The sequence below is a fragment of the Zingiber officinale genome, chromosome 9A (genome assembly GCF_018446385.1).
Source record: "Zingiber officinale cultivar Zhangliang chromosome 9A, Zo_v1.1, whole genome shotgun sequence".
NCBI lineage: Eukaryota > Viridiplantae > Streptophyta > Magnoliopsida > Zingiberales > Zingiberaceae > Zingiber > Zingiber officinale.
In genome coordinates this window covers 25,276,956-25,300,575 of record NC_056002.1, presented here as the reverse complement: position 1 = coordinate 25,300,575, position 23,620 = coordinate 25,276,956, and the positions used below count along the sequence as shown (strand labels likewise).

Here is a 23,620-nt window from a genome sequence, read left to right as displayed (position 1 = left end):
GACACCTCCACATGAGTGCTTGTCAACTCATGTCCAAGATATCATTTGTATTTTTATGTTCTTTAATTAATATCTTTTATAGGCTTATAAAAATACTTTATATGAACCTTAGATATGATTAAACCTATTTAAATTTTTATATCTTTAATAATTAAATACGGCAAAAATCACTAGCTAGGAAAAGTTCATCGTGCCATGCCGTAGGGGAAGTGACCATGTCTATTGGGTTATGGGCCTTTTGGCCCAACTTGCATGGGCTTCGCTGCTTTATTTATTTGAAGCCATAAATTAAAAAAATACAAATTGATACAATGTTTATTTTTTTCCCTATTTATTTAGTAGCTTGTGGGTAATTTATTAAACATGATGATGAAAATGATGATAATTAGATATACTACATAAAAATGTATCAATCAATAAAAAAAATTATGTACAAATTTTTAAAATTTTCTTTGTAACTAGTTTTTTTAACTCCCATGGAAGTACAGAAACAAACTCTTATCCCTAACTAATTGCAACAATTATATTTTCTGATATGAGATAACCCAAAACACTCTCTATATTATTATTCTACGCGAATTGTGTCCATAGGATCACAGAGCTGTGAAAGAGAATGTCAGTGGATCACAGGAGAGACTACAAACTATAGCAAGTGAAACAGCACAAGTTAACATCTACTCCTCTCATGATTACAACAGTTAATTGAAGAACAAAACACATAAAGAAGCCACAATTTAGTGCGATTAATTCTCCAGAATGAAACAAAATTGAAAAATAAGAAACTATAGTGTATTGTTTAAAACTGCCAAGCAATACCGAGATGATAAGGGAGGTACCAACCTCTGTTCGATTGCTGCCTACTCTCTACCATTTTGCGAACCCTTTTCTTGCTATATGAAAATGGTTGATACACACTGGAAAAGATGCTCTAGTAAAAAGTTCCAAACCCATTCCATGGCTTCTTCTCCTTCCATACTTCTGTGGTTGAATTTACTCACAAACTTTAACAATATTGCATCTCTATATGCAGATGTACTGGGCCTTGAACCAGTTCAGAGTTTCATCAAAAGTTGGATCAAATGAATGGTCCATCAATCAAAAGTTGGATAAAACGCATAGTCCATCAATCAACCTTGTCTCAGTACTTAATGACATGGTGCCTAAGCCAGAGCTCGTACATTACCATGTGAAATGCATCGTAAGGTATTGGAGGTGAATGCCATTCAAAGTGTTTCTGGGCCTGGCAAATGTAAAATGTTATTAGATGTAAGTCTACTTTGACAAAACAAATTTCTACTTATCTCTTAACCATAGCCAGTACTTCTTATGCTTAGGGATTGGACGCTCAAGCATCATTTAGACAACACGAATGTAAAACTATGTCATTAACAAGTCACCTTCGTGGTATTGTGGACCAGGTTCTGGAACTACAAGAAAATACAAAGTGGATCCTTTTTTAATTCCAATTGCCATTTGACCCAAATCTGAAACAATGCTTTGAATATAACAAACCTAGATGGTTAACCAAGCATTAATGTCCAGAAAACGGATAGCATGCCTATGAAGGTTCTAAACCTTGATCACTGAAGTAATATTAGTACATTTATTCTATATTCCAAAACTAACATTACCATGTAACAACTGTTAGTTTTCCACAATTACTTATTGCAGGAATCTGACAATTGGAACTGTCAAACTTAAACAAGGTTCAGACTAAAATTGCAAAAATCTAAGTGTTTGTTCATAATTAATATTTGCACTGCCTTTAGAAGAGTAGGAATGTATTTTATATCTCAAAGTGGTTAAGTAGCAAGCAGGTATTTTTTTTTCTGCATTAGTTAAATGAGGAATTAGAAAATACCTCAACTAAGCGGTTATGTAAATCAACAAACTTTTCATGTGACACGGACTTCAGGATAGACTTTAGCCCGTAGACGTCACTCTCCTTAAGCACAAGAGAGAACTTTTGCCAGTCAACAATGTCATTAAATGGCAGGTCATAGTAATTGGATAAAATTACTGTAAATTAGACAAACAAATTTTATTAGAAAACTGACAATTATGAAGGAAAAAAAAAAGTTACGACCTCAGGCTTATTGAAATATGTTAAAATAATAAACATAGGCATATCATAGTTAAATGGGCACTGACCTGGAACACATCCATAGTGAATTGAGTCAGTTATTCGAGCACTATTGACTTGGGAACCACCTGGACAAATACAGAACTTAGTCCTGTAGAATGTCTTCTGATAGACTAACTCACCAATAGCTCTGTTTATACGATTGTTGCTAATGGCTAGCTCAGTATCATTCTCCCATACACGGGCTAATATAACTCTTATCTTTGAGTTTCTATGACCTGCCCAAAATCCTAGTATAGTCCTGGTGTTTATTAGGTTTCAAGAAAAGCAAGCAGTTAGAGTATGACTATAATCTTTTGCAGAGCATCTTAGAGTCATCAAAGAAACAACTAAGGCTAAATTCAAAGAGATTCATTGACAATTTTAAAGCAAGTCAAATTAAATAAACAAGTATATATTTAACATGTGCACAAAAAATACTAAACCTAGTTATACAACAGCAACAACTAAGCCTTATCCCACTAGATAAGGTAGACTATACGGATCATTGGGATTTATCCCCTACTATATCATCATCTATATTTAAATAAATTTTATTTTATTTTATTATTACTAGCCAAGTCTTTTTTTATCTTCCTCTTCTTCGTTTGATATGAGTATTTGTCATAATTTCATATCACCTAACTGGGCCATACCTATTCGTACCATCTTAAACGTCTCTGTCGGAGTTTTCATTCAATAGATGAAACTCCGGCTTTCTCTCTAATGCTCTGATTTCTTATTTTGTCTGTTCTCGTATGTCTACATATGCACTTTAACATCTTCATCTCTGCAACTTTCATCTTCTGCTCATGTGCTCGAGTCATAGCTCAACATTCAACATCATATAACATAGCAAGTCTAACTTCCGACCACATAAAATACCCAACGCTAACTTCTATTTCAACCATCTTATTTGTATTTTATAAAAGACATCTCTCTCAATCCTTCCATCATTTTGCAAAAATGACTCTAAATATTTAAAGCTCTCAATTCCAAACAGCTCGTCATCTCCTATCTTAACAATTGTCTCATTATGTTTAATATTGTTAAACTTAAATTCTATATATTTTGTCTTTACTCTACTAAGCCTAAAACCTTCCGCTTCTAGTGTTCCCACCAAAATTCTAATTTAGCATTTATTCCTTCACATGTCTCATCTACCAAAACAATATCCCGTGCTGCACCACATGCACCATGACACTCTGTCTTGAATGTATCCAATGAATTCGTCCATGATTAGTGTAAAAAAAATATGGACTTAGAGTTGATCCTTGATGTAACCCTATCTTTATTGAAAATGCTTCAATTAATCCGCTTGAAGTCTTCATTCTGGTCATTACATCTTCGTACATATCCTTAATTAGTTCAATATATGCTACACTAATAGTTCTCTTTTTTAGAATTCTCTATATAATTTCTTTTGGGTCTCCATCATAAGCCTTTTTAAGTCAATGAATACCATATGTAGATCTTGCTTTCGCTCCCAATACTTTTCAATTAGTTGCCTGAGAAGATATATAGTTTCTATTATTGCTCTTCCCGGCATGAACCCAAATTAATTTTGGATCACCATTGTCTCATTCTTTAATCTTTTTTCTATTACTCTTTTCTAAAGTTTCATGGTATGACTCATTAGTTTAATACCCCTATAGTTTGCATAATTTTATCCGTTTTCCTGATTCTTATATAAGAAAACTAGAATACTTACCCTCCCTAAAATTGGTTATAAACTTGTGAATTTTGCAAGGTTTCTTTGGATACCCACTAGCCTCCTTTAATACATGGGTTCCAAGCCCTTTTTATATACTAAATATAAGGCATAATCTCTGTAAAAATATGATTTGATTCTCTTAAACATGTCAACAGCTTCCCTAATAATTATAAACAACCTTTTATTTAAATAACAGAATTAAAATAAAATGTTATACTACGTCATTCTCCCCCACCAAGATCTCAACTCTATTGATTGGGGGATTAACAACTGCAATGCCTCAAAGAGGTGCAAAGTGGGGGACACCTCTATTGATAAATTGGTTGAGTATTGCTCCATTTTTACAAATCAGGAGCAAGGTGTGGAAGCTTATCCGTAGTTAACCTAGACGTTATTAATGTCTGGAAGGCCTCTCCAATGAACCAGGTACCTTAGCTATTTCCATGAGAAACTAGCACCATCTGAGCATCCATATTACCCTCGATCTCAGGAGTGAGTTGCGTTGTGAATGGAAATGCAGGAACTAACACTATGGAGGACAATTGGGAGGTGTGATATGTAGGTAAATCAATAGACAAGGAGGGCTCAAATGTACCAAGTATGACAGTAAATGCTTCACATTAAAAATTAGACTAATATTTAAATTAGTAGTTAAGTCAATAAATACTAATTTATGCTCCTCCTTGATTTTACAGGACCAATTTTTGTTTTAAAGGATCAAAAATGGAGCGGGTATAAAGATTTATGAAGGAGATATCAGGAAGGCGGCGTTCAAGGTGAATGTGACCATGCACATAGTCCCCTATATTATCCTCCTCCTTGATTTTACAGTATGCATCAACTTAAATTTTATAAGTTTCATTTCTTAACACGATTTTCACAACAACAAATTCAACACACACACACACACGTGTATGAACAAACACACATTTTCTTCCATATACCATTAACTCAGATAAATGTGAAATGATAGGTAAAGGAATTTGGTTGACGAATTTTGGATCCATACACAACTTTGAATGGGCTATAACTAAAGAAGCGGCTTAATAAATTATTGTATGAAAATTCGCCATGTAGCAAAATACAGCATCCAAATACCTAAATTTTCACTCACTACACATTTTAGAAAATTTCCTAATCTGCAATTAACAATGTTAAATTATCTGTAAGTCTTTAAGTGAAAGGCAAATAAGAACATAAGTTGGGTCCTAAATAGTTTTCATAGGGTTTTCCAAAAATAGTTATAGATGTGGGCAACTTGTCTAGTCTAGCTTCCTAAAGATAAGGAACAAAATGTATCATCTTAGAATATCAATCTACCACAACTAAACTTTAGTTGGATCAGCATAAACCTAAAACAAAGTCCATGTACAAATTCCATGTTAATGTTTTCCTAAGGTCCATGTGGAATTTGATAATTGTGTGTAAAAACTCATGGGTTACCTAGTTGCTTTAGTCATCTTACATGTGCGACACTATAATATCTCATCACAGTGAGAGCTAATGGAATCGATCTAGAATAATCACAATGGTCTTATCTATTGAAAAGTTTCTAGCCAGGTCATCTGCGTGCATTTCCTAAAAAATAAAGTCGTTATATGATGTACTATCAAATATTAGATCAATTCATTTTCAGGACTACCTATTGGTGGTTATTAATTAATTTCTCTGATTCAAAGCAGATTATGTTACATTATCCTGGCAGTTGGTGAATACAAGATAATCAAAAGAAAAGCATTAAAGTCCTAATCATCAGGTCATATGAGTTATGAATAGCCAGAGTATACCATCATACTACTTTATATGCCAAGAAAGAAGCATGTGCCAATGTCTGTATATATTACTGAAAATATTCATTGCACATGCAGGGATTTGCATGATAGATCTAAAATACTTTCTGACATTTTGCAATCTTCATACATGATACCACTATATGTCATGATGTGAATTAACACTCAACTCATGTCATATGGATATTCCTAGTTACATATCACATCATTGTTATGAAAAATTGCATCTAGATATATCTCAAAACTTGGATTGCATCCAGGTCACCAATTGAATAACAAAGAATATGAATGTGCTAGGATTTACAATGGTCATCAGGAAAGGTGAAGTAGCTAGACTTTAACCTGTTTTCAATGTCATGTCCACCTGATGGGAGAGCAAATGGCTGTAGGACTTGTGGAAGAGCAACATCCTTGTGTGGGATATACCCAACGTCATAGCTAGGTGAACAGACAACACGGATTGAATTTTTTATAGCCATAGGAATTCCTTCAAATGCTCTCACACCAACATCATGGCATGTTACGAAAAAGTGATCAGCACCCAGGGTTCTGTTCCAATACGGATATTTACTGATCAAACTTTCAACATAATTTTGAACTATGATAGTCATATTCTCATAAGATATTCCCTGCAAAGTTTAAAATGCATTACATATAAAAGGAAAATATATGACTCAAATCATAGTACAAATCTTAATTGGAAAGACAAGGGAAAATAGAAAAAAAGCATTGTCAAAATGCAAACACACTTCCTAAAGAACTAACATCAATCAAAAATATGATTGATCCTTGGGATCTATTCTTTAATGATTAATCCATCAATGAAGCTAGGAATGCCAGTACATGTCATGCGTAAATGAAAGTCCAGAACAAATGAACTATGATAATCTTTCTATAGATAACTATTTGAGTATGACAATACTGCAGCTCACAACAGAAATCTATGGACATATTTCATTAACGGTGAACACATCCCACATTTCATTCCCCCAATACAACAAAAAAAAGGTAAAGAGATTATGAAAGGCTATTTCACTCTGTCAAAAATGGAGCATCAAGTATTTGGTTTGAGTTCATAAATGTGCTCGTGAAATCATCCAAAATGTAGATGAATAATGTGTGTCTCACTTGTAGTTTCTTTCTACCATTTTTGCACAAGAATCGGTAGTGTGAACAATTGCCAGACTATTTGCACAGAATCATGTGGATATACACCCATCAAAATCATACGCTCAATCATAGGACATATACACCTAGGAGATTGACACTTCTCTAACTCTACCCTACACAAGTGACAACAGTGGAGAATTTTGTAAAGCTTCTATTGTACTATACTCACCCATCTAATCTTCTTGATGATTAAAAATACAGATTTCAAAAGGATTCCCAAGGCCATATCCATGCAACACATGATCTCAATTCATTGGCCACCTCCTAATAGATCTGTTTTTTTGACGAAATTCAAAGTGTTGAAACTTTACATCCTTAAAATTAGGTCATGAATCAGCATCTTAAGAGATACCTAGGATATTGATCAAGATATCAGTCATTTATAAATTGAGAATCTCTTGGAACCTGATAGGATCAAACTAAAGTTTGCCTCCTCTGAGCCAAATACCTATAACCTATTTATACCATAGGTTCTGATGTCAATGGGCAAGTGAAAATACAGTTTGTTTAGACTAGAGAACTTCATGTTATCTGCATAAGATAACTTTTTTCCAAGACAAACATGTTGGGACCTTGATGGCGAGGTAGAATGAATAAGACAATTAGCAATGCCTCCTACTGGTGTTTCCAAATGGTCAAATACTACCATACAAAAACAAACCTAACAATATGATTTACCGTGGTTCGGAGATAAAGCTCCTACTCCACTGTTGTCAGTAAGGTAGACGATCCCGATCCGTCGGTTGATGACTCCCCGGAAAACCTCCGGCTAGCTCGAATAACTCCTTGTGGGTGGAGAAACCTCGCCACAAACTCGCACAAGCTCTTGATCACTTAAGAAGACCTTGGAGACTCTACTAGGGGTTAACCACCTCTATTTTCCTCAACCTTGGCCAAGCACCCCAAGCTCTATTAAATAGAGCTCGGGAGGAAACACCTAGCTGTGTTTCCCGCCACCAGTCGATTGGTCATAAGTGAAATTCGATCGTTACAAGCCAACAGTCGGCTACCAGTCAACTGCTACAATACTACTACAGTGCACACTGAAATTTTACCCTGAGTACAGTCTCTCATGCACTCGTCCTTGTCCCCACAACCTAGACCTAGCCTCCTCCATCAGCCTTGCGTCCCTCGGATGCCTCCCCATCCTTCATGCCTTGCCTTCTGGAGCTTCCATTAACCTTGTCATCATTGTCGAGTCTTCACCAAGAGCCACGCTCCGGGACTTTATCTTTTGCCAAGTCACACTTGGACTTACATTGCCAAGACTACATACTTGGACTTACACCGCCAAGACGCACCCTTGGACTTTCCTCCTTTGCCAAGATCACCCTTGGACTTTCCTTGTTGTACTTGTATCCTGCATACTCACAATGCATATCAAATATAACAATAAACCTAACTTAAACCTTTGTCCAAACATCAAAATCTCGGGTACCCAGATTACTCCAACAACCTCCCCTTTTTTGATGTTTGGCAACCCATTTAAGTTAGGGAAACAATATAGCAATACATATGCAAATCAACTCATGTATAAATAATGGAACTTAAATCCCTAAGCTCCCCCTTTACCTAAGTTCCCCCTTGAGCTAGGATTTCTTGGAAAGGTAAACTTCTCCCCCTTTGCTAATAAATGAGCAATCACTCCCCCTTCACATAAGCTCCCCCTTGAGCTAGGATTTCTTGCAAAGGTGTGTAGGTTTCCCATTTAAATCTAAACTTCTCCTCCTTTGCCATACATAAAAAAAAGCTCCAACAATATCCTAATTATTGGACTCTTTGATCTCTAATGACCATAAACATCATGTATTAATCCCCCATAATATTACATACATGTTCACCACTCTTTTGGTCATTTTCTAATGCTGAAAAACATTTTCAGACCATATCAGTCGACTGCATTAATTCCTAGTCGACTGTCATCGTCAAAATGAGCTTACAGAGACATTATGTGCTCAAAATTACTGTTATCAGTCGACTGGTAACTGTACCAGTCGACTGATACTCTATTTCTGTAAAAATCTACCTTTCTGACCCAACTTCAGAAATGCACCAGAAATTCCACAGACCTCTAAAAAATCCCAAATTTTGTGAAGAGGTCTACTTTATCCATGTCTACTTGGAAAAAATATATTTATCACAGATCCTAAGAATGATACAAAATTCAAAACTATCTAAATGGTTCAATTGAACCTTGACCTAAAGTCCTAGTTTTGGCTTCCTCTTGATGTATTTGCCCATACTAAACCATAATACATCCCTAGCATTGGTTTATATGACATATATACATCCTAACCTAATTTTCATGCAATATGAAACCTTTTTCATATTTTCATGCATGATACTCAACCCAATTGTGTCAATTTCTTAGATTTGAGACTGAAGTCTGTCTCTAAATCACTTTGGCACATTTGATGACTCATTTTGAGTCCCAAGCATGGTCCTCTTGAAATTCATTTACCATATATCCCAAAGACTCTTTGAGCTCCCCCTAGGGCTCTTAGTCTTAGCCACTTCTCTAGGTGACTCATCCACTATGGTCAGGCCACTTCGGTGCATCTCGAGTAACACTTGGCCTACAAAACTCACCTTCTTAACTTTAGACACATTGTCTTTGGTTAATTTCTTCTTGTCCTTACCCTTGGACACCTCATCCTTGCCGTAATTATATGTCACCCTAACAAATTCCTTCTTATTGGCCTTGGATGACTTTCCCTTGTCCTTGGTCACTACTCCCTTACCAATGTCATATGTCACCTTAACACTTGACCTCCTTTTGGTCTTGGAGGGACCCAATTTGACATTTTTGGATTAAATACATGTCAAGTCCTTTAGGTCCAATAATGAACCTCTCAAGGACTTTTTCCATTTCCTCAAGCATTGCCTCCAAAGCTTAATTTTCTAATTCTAGGGTTCTAACCCTAGAATCAACATGTCCATCATGGACATTCCTAGACCTACCCTTCCTAGGCATGTGTCTCCCCTTCTTGGGATTAATGCCTAGGTTTTCAACCACCTTCTTCTCCTTAGGCAACATAGGTTATTTCCTTTTAAGTCTATCATTTGAAAATGATTTCCTAGGGTTATCACCTACATTAACCCTATTCCTATCATTATATCTAAAACCATAAATATGCATGGGCAAATAATTCATATTATTTCTAACATGCATAGAGAAATTTGAATTTGAATTTGAATTCAAGTTAGGGTTTACCTCCCTTACCCTTGAAGTTCTCTTCTTCTCCCACTTCTTTAAGTGCACCAATTTCTTGAGCTCTCCTCTTCTTGGGCACTTTGTGTGGTAGTGACCCCACTCACCAAATGTGAAGCATTGAATATGCTTCTTCTCCTTGACTCCATCTCTACAGCCCACATTAGTTTTTAAGCAACTTTACTAGGTTTTGGGATTACCTCCTTTACCTTCTTGAGCGAAGGACACCTACTCTTGTAATGACCCATCTTACCACACTCAGAGCATTTGATGTAATCCTTTGCACTGTTCTTGGTATTTGAGATGGAGGGTTGAGCCTCCAAGATCTCCTTTTCCTTGGATTGCTCTTCTTCTTCTTCTTCACTTGAAGAAGTGGATGATTTCACTTTTTCCTCCCTTGAAGATGTGGATGATACCTCCTCATCTTCCTTCTTCTCCTCGGATGTTGAACCCGTGTCAACATCCGATTGGTCCTCTTCTTGGACCAATGAGCCTTTCTCCTTGGGCTCCTCCTCTTCTTGAATTTGTGCAGAACTCTCATGAAGAGCAATTACCTTTTTCCAAAGGTCGCTTGCGTTCTCGTATTCACCTACATTCAATAATGCATTAGGAGGTAATAAATTAATTAAAATTCTAGTTACCTCCTTGTTGTTAGTTAGAGCCCTAGAGCCAATCATTTGATGATTGTATGGACTCATTGTTTCATATTCTTGTATATTAATAAAGACATTTGTTTGGTTATTATACTTATTTGTATTAGTGTCAAATAGACTAAGTATAATAGCGTCCTTGAGTAGAAGATTCATACCTATATCAATCGATTAGTTGAATCGATAGTGAGATGATATAGGGAACACTACTCTAAATCATTCCTAGTCGAGTATTAACATTCAGGGACAATGTTAATACAATAAGACTAAGTACGTAGGTCACCGATGACTTGATCTCAAGTCGTGGATATAGATATCGTCGACACGGGTACGTTAGAGAACGATAATCGAATGACCCGCCACGAAAGTATCGGATCGTTATATGAGTGTCATATACTTTCTCATGGCTATTAGTATGACTATTAGTCCTTTGACTGAAGTCACCACGGATCCCTACATAAGGAGTTATGACTTTGGTCAAACGTCACCCGTAATGTGACTTAAAAGCGATTACCGGGTATGTAACAAATTACGCAGAGGGATGAGTGATGTAGATGGGATCTATCCCTCCCATACGACGGAGCGACATCAATATTCTTGATAGAGTTAGACCACTAAGTGCATGGCCATGCCCAAATAACATGAGATGTTGAGCTCATTTGATTGAGTGAGTCTACTGAGTTCAGGTTTAGATTGATTAGAGGATACCCGCCTACGCCACATTAATCAATCTAGATGTCAGGATAGAAGGACAATGTTATATTGTGAGGAGTCACAATTAGTAGTCACAAGGTGATGTCGGATCTCGACATTCTTGTAACTTGGGTAGTAATGATGTGTTGCTAGATACCGCTCATTACTTATGCTCCTAAATGGGTTTAGGGCATTGCCAACGTTACAAGAACCTATAGGGTCACACACTTAGGACAATTAGATGGAGATTAGGTTTATATGATGAACCAAGAGGATTAGATTCATTTGATGAATCAAATTGGATTAAGAGTAATCCTAATTAGGCTAACTTGAGTTCGACTCAAGTTGATTCATGTGTTCGATGAGTCTAATTTAGATTTTGACTTACTGAATCAATTTAATTAAATGAATTAGATTCATTATATTAAGTTGGCTTGAATCAAATGGTTAGATTAGATCAACCATGGAAGAGATTGGGTCAAGTTTGACTTGACTTAAGAAGGAAGACCAAAGGTTAATTTTGACTTGACCTTTTGCCACCTCATTGGTGGGTTGGCATTAGGTGGACCAATGATGATACTCCACATCATCATGGGTGCCACCTCATGGAAGTTACAAAGTCATTCTCTTTAATGGCTTCATATTAATTGCAATTAATGCAATTAATTTGGGAGTTTTTGAGAGTGGCTGGCCACTTGGGTTTGAATGTGAATTCATTTTCCCATTCAAGTGGTGTATCTTCTTCTTCTTCCTCTCAAGCTCTTCCTCTCCTCCTTCCTTGGCCGAATCTCACCAAGGTGCTAGCACACATTTGTGTGAGGTTTTCTCCACCCACGTGTCCGTGGATACTTCAGAGGACCGACGCCGACGGTCTGAGATCCCAGAACTCCTCGACGAGCGAGAACGCGGCACGAGGTATATTCTTAACACATGATCTAGGAGTAGATCTAGATATTTTCAAACCTCGTACTGTAATTTTCGTTTGATTTTCCTTGCACGGATCCGTTGGCCTTGGGTGATTCGGGGTTTCGCGACGCGAAAGCGGTTTCGTCCAAGCACCCAACAATGGTATCGAGCCACGCAAGGCTCAGACGAGTTTTTTTGGTTTTATGAAAACTAAAGTTTCTGTAATTTTCAGTAAAATTATGATTTTCGAGTGTTTATGGATAATTTTTCCGTAGAAGCTAAGCACAAGTGTCTCGGCTCTTGTAGCCTTCGGCCACCGGAAATTTTTCCAAAACGGCTTCATTTCACCCCAAAATTTTTGGGGCGAGCTTGGGTGCCATTAGATCGCTAAGGAGCAACCCCGATGATCGCGGGTAGGGATCGCCTAACCCCAAGGATTTGCTCGATTGCACCGAAATCGCTAAAACGAACCCGCGGAAGATTTTTCCAAACGGCAATGTCTCGCCCAAATCGTTTTGGGACAGCGGGTTTAGCGCTGTTGCATAGGAACCCTCGCGATGGTTAGATCGCGGGTAGGGGCGCTGCCCCTGGCCCCGCAAGGGGATCCGTTCCGCGATTGCGCCCGAAACCGCTAAACGGGTCCGCCGGGAAATTTTACTCGTAAAATTGTAAAAATTAATTTTAAAATTACAGAAAATTATGAAAAATATATAATTTTGAATTATATATTAATTTTGTGATAATCATGGCCCAAAAACCCAATATGATTGGATTGTGTTGTAATTCATAATACGGCCTGCGTGCCGTTATGTGTTTGCGAGTGTTGTATTATATTCGCGACCTGCGCGTCGTGCCTTCTCTTATATTCTTGTTGTAAATTAGATTTAGACTCGAATGTAACTCGAGTTTCAAATTGTAATGTACAAATTGGAGCGGTGGAGGGTCCACACGAGACGGAGTTCCGAGGCGGGCACGAGCAACACAAGGTGGTCAAAGGGAGGAGCTTGGAGAAGCTGTTGACCCTAGCGATCTTCTCATTGGCTTGAGAAGATCGTAGTAGGGCCATGACTATGTCACAAATAGATTAATTAATTGCTTGTGTATGTGATGCATATTTAATAAGTAGTTAATTTATTAGTGCCTTACGATTAGATTAGATCTAAGTCGTGCACATGATGCACCCTTGCGATTAGATTAGATCTAAGTCGTGCACAAGATGCATCCTTTTTCGATTAGATTAGATCTCAATCGACTCAACCCTAATGCCTAACCGTGTCGTGATACCTATCACTACCTCGATCACATGTATTGTTGAATCTGCCAAAGCAGAGCAATACATATTATCTTGGTAGGGTACGGAGGGACAATCTTGGTCCCGCCTATCAACGCATGGGTGAATACAAACTCAATTAGATTGAGTATTCCTAGTTACTCGGTTGGATCGAGTCAACTATAGGCATTCTTCCAATAGTTGGAATGGTAGGACAAAATCACGTTTATATTAACTCTCGGAATAGCCAAAGCTAACTCGAGTTTTAATATAAATATGGATCTTGATCCTATAAACAAGAGTTGCGTAGAGATGTAATTGGTAATCGTTATTTACCGATCATACTAAGCCTTGGTAACCAAAGCTAACTCAAGGGTTAGTATGATGTGGATCTTGTCCATGAATTATAATTCAGTGGGAGAATCATTTAGTTAAAGACCCAATTAAATGATTTTAAAAGAATATGATATTTATTTCGCAAATTTTCTATTGTAGATAACTATGACGTCGAACACGAATTCCTTCTCCTGCGATCCGTCCTCGAGAAGGACAAGCTCAACGGAGCGAATTTCCTGGTACAAGAACTGAGAATAATTCTCACCCAGAACGTAAACTGCGTTCGGAGCAGCCCATTCCGAGGCTCCTCCCGCCAATGCCCGCGAGATAAAGATGCTTACAAGAAGCATCAAGACGACGATTAGATGTGTCCTGTCTAATGCGACCATGAACTCGAGCTTGAAGCAACACGAGTTGATGGGCGCTTACGATATGGTTGAGCATCTTCGCCAACTATATCGTGGACAAGCGAGGCATAGAGATTTGAGATCTAAGGCACTATTTCAGGCAAGATGTCGACGGGCTCGAGGTCCTATGTACTCAAGATGATCGGTACATGAGAACCTACAAAGACTGGGTTCCCACTTGGCCAAGAGCTAACCTGATCTTGCAATCCTCGCCGGATAGCTATAGTCAATTCGTTCTCAACTATAACATGAACGAGATTGACAAGCCACTGCCCGAGCTACTTAGTATGTTACGAACTGCCGAGATTAACCTTAAGAAGGTTAAGCCCATTCGATGGTCCGAGCACAAGGGCAAGGGCAAGCCCAAAGGTAAGGGAAAGTCCCAAACCAAGGCAAAGGCAAGGCACTGAAGCCAAAGGAGGGTCGCCAAGGATGCACTGCCCACCGCGTCAGCACCGAAGAGGAACCCAAGGTATACTGAGGATCTTAAGAAGTGAAGTGAGACTTCCACTTGTATATATGTTATAAGTGTCAATCTATTTATTTCACATCACGGGTATTAGATCTTGGATGTGCTTCTCACATTCAGATGCAGCGCCGAGAAATAGCAGAGCATCGCAAAGGGCGAGGTGGACCACGAGTAGGCAATGGAGTGCTGTAGGAACTTATCACCTATCTCTGCCCTCTCGGCTTGTACTAAATTTAGATGATTGTTGTTATGTGCCGCTCTTACTAAGAACATAGTTTCAGTTTCTTGTTTAGACAAGAAAGGATACTCTTTATAATAAAAGACAAATGTTGTTCGTTTATTTAAAAGATATGCTCTATTGAGGGCACCACTAATAAACGGACTCTATATTCTGGACCTTGAGAGCCCCATCTATAACATTAGTACCAAGAGGTTCAAGTCAAACGATATGAACCAAACTTATCTCTGGCACTAGGTCATATAAACGACAAGCGCTATCCCACTCCATAAGGATGGTTCACGGACTCATTTGATTTAATCATATGAGATACGCGAGTCACGCTTACGAGGCAAGACGACCAAGACTCCTTTAAAGACAATGAGAGCGATCGATTGATAGGACTCATACATGATGTATGTGGTCCTTTCAACGTCACGCCAGAGGCGGTTATAGATACTTCATCACATTTCATGATGACTTCAGGAGATATGGTTATGTGTACTTGATGACAAGTCCGAATCCTTTGAAAAGTTCAAAGAATTCAAGAACGAAGTACAGAACTGACAAGAGTATTAAAATACTTGATCACATCGAGGTGGTGAATACTTAAGCCACGAGTTCCGTGACTACTTAGTAAGTGTGAGATTTTATCTCAACTCACTCCTCCCGAACACAGTGGAACGGTGTATCCGAAAGGAGGAATCGACCTTATTAGATATGGTACGATCTATGATGAGTCACACGGATCTTCCGACATATCTACGGGAATATGCTCTGTAACTTTCATTCTCAACCGAGTTCCATCCAAGGCCGTGATAAAGACACCATATAAGATATGGTGGGAGAGATGCCAGGTGTCTTTCATGAGGATTGGGTCGTGAGGCTTACGACGACGTCAAGTCTCGCATAAATTAGACCCAACCGACAAGTGTTATTTCACCTGATATCCCAAGGAAACTAAGGATATTATTTACATTCAAGACAAGGTAGTGAAGATCGGGTCTTTCTAAAGGGACTTTGCTTTGAAAGACTGGAGCACGCGTTCGATCTTGAAGAAGTTCAAGACGCGAATACTAGCACTGAAGCCTCGATGGAAGTTGAATCGAACCACAAAGTGTTGTGGATGATGTTCCACAAGGAGTCGAGGAACAACAACCGATTCAAGTAGACATACCTCTTCGCAGTCCGATAGGGTACGTCGTCACCGAGAGATACTCATTTCTCTTGTCGAACCACGATGACATTGTGCTCACAGAGGATGAGCCTACCACCTATGGAAGTTGTGATGAGACCAGATTAGAAATGGCCAGAGGCCACGAGATCCGAGATGGAATCCACGTACACCAACCAAGTATGAACTTTGTTGATCCACCAAGGGTAAAACCGATTGCAAGTGGGTCTTTAAGAGAAAGACCCATGGATGGACTTATCTATAAGGGTCGCTAGTAGCTAAAGGTTTCAAGCAGATTCACGGTATTGACTATGATGAAACCTTTTCTCCAAGAGCGATGTTTAAGTCCATTCGGATCACGCTTGCTATTACCATGACTATGAGATATGGCAGATGGATGTCAAAACCGTGTTTCGAATGGAAACCTACTCGAGGATGTGCATACGACACAACCCGAGGGTTTTGTCGATCCACAACATACTAGCAGTATACTTCAACAGTCCATTTATGGACTAAAGTAAGCTTCTCGAGTGGAATCTTCGATTCGATGATGCAATCAAACAGTTTGGTTTCATCAAGAATGAAGATGAACCTTGTGTCTACAAGATTGTAGGAGACATAGTTGTCTTCCTCATATCGTAGATGACATACTACTCATTGGGAAGGACATCCCTACGCTTCATCCGTCAAGACCTGGCTAGGGAGTTGCTTCTCAATGAAGGACTTAGTGAGCCATCCCGATTCTAGGGATACGGATCATGAGAGATCTAAGAGATCGCTGCCCAAGTCAGTACATACATCGACAAGGTACTCCTTCGGTTTGCCACGCAGAACTCCAAGAAGGGATTTCGATGACTCAAAGTCCCTCTACTAAAGTCCCTCTAGAGAGGAGAGAGACCGCATGGATCGATCCCTACGCCTCCCATAGGATCGATCACGACGCCACGCCTTATGTACTCGACCGATGTCTCGGACGCTGAGTACGAGCAGATATCACGATCCAGTGAAAGTCATCGATAATCAAGAATATTCTTAAGTACTTAAGAAGGACTAAAGAATATTTCTTGATATACGGAGGCAATGATGAGCTAGGCGTAGGGTTACGATGATGCTTAGCTTCCGACCCACCGGACGACTATAGATCGCAATGGGTTCATATTTGATTAATGGTGGCGTCACCGGAAGAGTTCAAGCAGATACAACTGATTCTACAATCGAGTACATCACGCATCGAGCAAAGAAAGGAGGCGCTGATCCGCAAGTTCATCACTAAACTGGTGGTTCCCGAAGCATTCCCATCGAGCTCTATTATGACAACAATGGAGCTATAGCACAGACGAAGGAACCTCGCTCACACCAACGGACCAAGCATATACTACGGCCCATCTCATTCGAGATTATCGATAGAGAGATGTGAAGATTTCAGAGTACCCACTGAGGCTAACATCGCAGATCCCTTGACCAAGGCTTTGACACAGAGGAAGCATGATGGTCACACTAGGTCATTATTAGATACTTCAGTGATTGACTTAGTGGGAGATTGTTAGTTAGTTAGAGCCAATCATTTGATGATTAGTATGGACTCATCATATCGTATTCTTGTATATTAATAAAGGCATTTGTTTGTTATTATACTTATTTGTATTAGTGTCAAATGACTAAGTATAATAGCGTCCTCGAGTAGAAGGTTAATACCATATCAATCGATTAGTTGAATCGATGGTGAGATGATATAGGAACACTACTCTAAATCATTCCAATGAGTATTAACATCGTGACAATGTTAATAATAAGACTAGACGTAAGTCACTCGATGACTTGATCTCACAAGTCGTGGATATAGAGATATCGGTGACACATGGGTATCATTAGATATTGAATGACCCGCCACGAGAAAGTATCATGGATCGTTATATGAGTGTCATATACTTTCTCATGGCTATTAGTATGACTATTAGTCCTTCGACTGAAGTCACCACGGATCCCTACATAAGGAGTTATGTACTTTGGTTTCGTACGTCACCCGTAACTATGTGGACTATAAAGGTGATTACCGGGTATGTAACAAATTACGCAGAGGGATGTGAGTGATGTAGATGGGATCTATCCTCCCATACGACGGGAGCGACATCAATATTCTTGATAGAGTTGACCCAAGTGCGTGACACGCTTAAACGAGTCAACGTGAGACGTTGAGCTCATTCGATTGAGTGAGTCTACTGGAGTTCAAGATTTAGATTGATTAGAGGATGACACGGCCTCACGTTGATCAATCTAGATATCTAGGATAGAAGACAATGTTACATATTGTGAGGAGTCACAATTAGAGTCACAAGGTGATGTCGGATCTCGACATTCTTGTAACTCGGTAGTAATGATGTGTTGCTAGATACCGCTCATTACTTATGCTCCTAAATGGGTTTAGGGCATTGCCAACGTTACAAGAACCTATAGGGTCACACATTAAGGACAATTAGATGGAGATTAGGTTCATATGATGAACCAAGAGGATTAGATTCATTTGATGAATCAAATCGATTAAGAGTAATCCTAATTGGGCTAACTTGAGTTCGACTCAAGTTGATTCATGTGTTCGATGAGTCTAATTTAGATTTTGACTTATTGAATCAATTTAATTAAATGAATTAGATTCATTATATTAAGTTGGCTTGAATCAAATGGTTAGATTAGATCAACCATGGAAGAGATTGGGTCAAGTTTGACTTGACTTAAGAAGGAAGACCAAAGGTTAATTTTGACTTGACCTTTTGCCACCTCATTGGTGGGTTGGCATTAGGTGGACCAATGATGATACTCCACATCATCATGGGTGCCACCTCATGGAAGTTACAAAGTCATTCTCTTTAATGGCTTCATATTAATTGCAATTAATGCAATTAATTTGGGAGTTTTCACCATTGAGAGTGGCCGGCCACTTTGGGTTTGAATGTGAATTCATTTTCCCATTCAAGTGGTGTATCTTCTTCTTCTTCCTCTTGAAGCTCTTCCTCTCCCTCTCCTCCTTGCTTGGCCAAATCTCACCAAGGTGCTAGCACACCTTTGTGTGAGGTTTTCTCCACCTACGTGTCCGTGTGGATACTTCTAGAGGACCGACGCTTGACGGTCTAGAGATCCGGCAACTCCTTGGACGAGCGGGAACACGAAAAGGGCACGCTTCAAGGTATATTCTTAACACATAGATCTAGGAGTAGATCTAGATATTTTTGAAACTCGTAATTTTTCGTTTGGTTTTCCTTGCACGGATCCGTTGGCCTTGGGTGATTCGGGGTTTCCGCGACGCGAAAAGCGGTTTTCGCGGCCCGAAGAACCCAACACTTGTCCGTCTCCGATTGCTCCCTTTGTCCTCAATCCAATATCGAGGTCGGAGACGCTTTCCTTTTTTATCCGTTGGAGCTTTAAATGGTTCCTCCAACGCAATCCATTGGTTCCAATTTATTTGGAACCACATCTTCATGTGCTTCCTCCAATAGTCGAAGTTCTCGCGCTCGTATGGAGGTGGGATTCGGATGTCCCATCCGAGACGTCCCTCCGACTCTATTTTCTTCCTCTAGTCGCTCTTTTAGCGATTAGTCCAAAAAGAGCTAACCTCGCTCTGATACCACTTGTTGGGACCTTGACGCCACGGGGGCGGGGCGGTTGAATAGCGACTCACCCAACGTTTGTTTCCTACAATGGTTAGTATGCACAACGGAATATAAAAACAAATACTAACAAGAGAAAGCAAACCTAACACGTTAATTTAAGGTGGTTTGGAGATAAAGCTCCTACTCCACGGCTGTCCGTAAGGTGGACAATCTTGATCCGTCGATGGATGACTCCCCGGAAAACCTCCGGCTAGCTCGAGTAGCTCCTTATGAGTGGAGAAATCTCGCCACAAACTCGCACAAGCTCTTGATCACTTAAGAAGACCTTGGAGACTCTAATAGGGGTTAACCACCTCTATTTTCATCAACCTTGGCCAAGCACCCCGAGCTCTATTAAATAGAGCTTGGGAGGAAACGCCTAGCTGTGTTTCCCGTCACCATTCGACTGGTCATAAGTGAAATTCGACTGTTACAAGCCAACGGTCGGCTACCAATCGACTGATGAAAATACCAGTCGACTGCTACAGTAACGCTATAGTACTGCTACAGTGCACACTGAAATTTTACCCTGAGTACAATCTCTCATGCACTCATCCTTGTCCGCACAACCTAGACCTAGCCTTCTAACCTCCTCCATCAGTCTTGCGTCCCTCGAATGCCTCCCCATCCTTCATGCCTTGCCTTTTGGAGCTTCCATTAGCCTTGTCATCATTGTCGGGTCTTCACTACCAAGAGCCACGCTCCGGGACTTTATCCTTTGTCAAGTCACACTTGGACTTACATTGCCAAGACTACATACTTGGACTTACACCACCAAGACTCACCCTTGGACTTTCCTCCTTTGCTAAGATCACCCTTGGACTTTCCTTGTTGTACATGTATCCTGCACACTCACAATGCATATTAAATATAATAATAAACCTAACTTAAACCTTTGCCCAAACATCAAAACCTAGGGTACCCAGATTGCTCCAACAAAACAAGCAGCTTGCAAGTCAGAAATATGTAATAAATAAGACAATTAAGCAATGCCAAATCATACTCGTGTTTTCAAATGGGGCTCATATTCCTACCATCCATATTACAAAACTGAGGATAGCCATGTCCTAACTACTCAACTTTACACATCAGAAATCCAATTCTGAGATAGAACTTCATAACTGACCTGTATCTACATAAAAACAATGGCTGTCCAAGTACCCGAACAAAGTGATTTCAATGAACTTCTCCACCAAAACTCCAACATCTTTGCTCCTACATGGGATGAACTCATTGTTGCATATGATCATGCAAAATAACTGTAAGTTTGGGGCTGCTGACATTTAGAAACCCATCTCAAAGTATTCAAACTATCACATTAAATGGGAAAGTTGTTGATTTAACTGTCTGTGCATCTTTGAAGTCCATGGAACATCAACATGCTTGGATTCTTTTTGTATTTCTATTCCAAAGTTCCACCGCAATATTAGCTATTCATTCACCCACTTTTGTATTCTATCAAGCTTTCTTGTTTCTCTTACAAAACACTATTTTGGTAGTTACTCGGATCGTGGGAATTAAAGTAGCTTCCAGTTGGGAAGGTAGTGCTGATATCTCACTTTGCTAGATACTTACAATGCATAAATGAGTTAGCGATAACACAATATATACAAACCAATAGATCATTTATGCAAATAGCCAAATATTATGAAATGGGAAAGCCATTGTTAGATATAGTGCCAGCAAAAATGAGATGCAAAACAAAAGTGAGAGACCAAATTTCAGAAAGTCTATAAGTTTTCAACTAAAGAATGCATTATGGAAAAACACTTAGATAATACATTATTGATCTAATAGAAAATTCATAACGATCTATTCTTTCTGCAACTATTTGATTTTTTTTTCATGTTTTGCATTCACTGAGTCTGTGTACACTAAATCTTCACATGATGTAAAATTGAAGTTACAGTTATTTGTCTTATGAACAACATTTTTGTCACCGAAATAGATTCACAAAACCATGAATTTCCAAACAAACCAGAAAATAAAGGCCCTTATATCACATAGCAAACCTTGATTTCCATTAAAAAAAATAAGGGGAAAAAAGTAAAGCATAAAAGGATATAGCACCACACACGAAGCGCAACCACACTAACCTTTCCTCTCATCTTATGGCAAGATATGGGCACGAAGAACAGGTCTGCCTGATCAGGATCCTCCGTACGAAACCGACTTTCCCGGATGTTCTGGAAGAAATAACCCTCACTAGAGTACTTCCCGGTTAGCTTCCTCGGCGTCTGGAAGTACGTATTCGGATCCCCATCCGGGTAGATATATACCTTAAATTTCTTCTCCATCTCTGCGTAATCCTTGAAAAAAACATCAGGAGAGTGATAGATCGAGGAATAAAGCAGTCCCCGGCTGGGAAGATCATCAGAATATTCAGCCACAGAGACCTTCATCACCCAAAATTCATAGCATCATAATAAGTCAATGAATAAAACAGGAAATTTAGAGAAAAAACACAACATTTGGCTGTTTTCGCAATACCTTATGCAAGGGGAGTTGCGGCGACGAGCGAAGAGATCTGAGGGAGATAAGGGTGAAGCAGATCAAGGTTAGAGCGGCAATGAGGAGGAGAGAACGCTGGATAGTGCAAAAGGACATCGGAGAGGAGGTTGCGAGTGGCTTTCCGGCCATCGGCGCCACTGAGCTGTCGACGAACGGGTGACAAGCTGCGGCAGAATCGCCCGACGGAGCAAAACCGGTGTGAGATCGAAAGCAGCGGTGAGCGGCCCAGGGGTTCAGACAAAATGTCCATCGATGTTTATTAAATTTTTTAATATGTATTTTATTAAAATACTCCCTAACAAAAGACTCTCTAATATATTTTATTTATGCTACTAAATGATTGTCTAAATTAGTTCGGTAAATTTACTAAACATGCAATCAAAGTTACATCGCCGCTGTACCCAATATGTATTTTACCCTCCATATTTCCTTAGAACATATTTCTAACAATAAATTATAGAAAAATCTTTTGATCACAACTTTAATTTTACATATAATCTCCATATTAAAAAAAATTTATTTTCATTCTCTACGTATAAAATTTTATTTGCTTAAATTTTCTCGTACAAATATTGTTAACTAATTACATTTCAAATTTTTTAGGTACAAAAGTTTAAAAATGAATATAATTTTTCTTAAATTCGACACTTTAAACTAGAATAGAGTATATTTTCTATCAAAATTACTCCTCATATTTTTTTAAATATAAAAAGTCTAAAAAAAATATAATTCCTATTAAATTCAGTACTTTAAACTAGAATTGAGTATATTTTTTATAAAATTGAGCACAACTTTTTAATTACCCCTCATATTTTTTAGATATAAAAAAAATCTAAAAATAAATATAATTACCCTTAAATTCAGTACTTTAAACTATAATCGAGTATGTTTTCTATCAAAATTACCACTCATATTTTTTAGTTACAACAAATCTAAAAATGGATATAATTCCTGTTAAATTCAACACTTAAAACTATAATTAAGTATATTTTCTATCAAATTAAGTATATATTTTTTCCTACTGAATATAATTTCTCCTAAATTTAATACTATTTAAAGAAAATTTAATATATTTTCTATCCGATTGAGCATCATTTTAAAAAAATCTAGTATATTTTCCATCCAATTGAGGTGGAAAAAAATTCATGCTCAATTTAATAGAAAATATACTATATTCTAATTTAATATGCAAAATTTAAGAAGAATTATACTCATGATTTTATACTTAAAAATATCAAGAATAATTAGATAAATTAATATTCATTATATTTAACTAGGAAGTAGAAATAAAGATTTTTATCAACGACGGTTGCATATAAAATTTTAATTCTAATTA

General features: G+C 38.4%; 1 protein-coding gene across 1 annotated transcript; it reads right to left on the bottom strand.

Moving 5' to 3' along the window:
• Positions 1–634: 634 nt before the first annotated feature.
• Positions 635–22,523, bottom strand: LOC122019808 (probable glycosyltransferase At5g03795). The gene is made up of 6 exons (XM_042577348.1): positions 22,264–22,523; positions 21,870–22,169; positions 5,969–6,255; positions 2,152–2,384; positions 1,862–2,019; positions 635–1,240 (listed from the first exon to the last, which is right to left on the bottom strand). Exons 1-6 carry the CDS (start codon positions 22,411–22,413, stop codon positions 1,139–1,141), a joined length of 1,230 nt encoding a protein of 409 aa, XP_042433282.1. The 5' UTR covers positions 22,414–22,523; the 3' UTR covers positions 635–1,138.
• Positions 22,524–23,620: the final 1,097 nt, after the last annotated feature.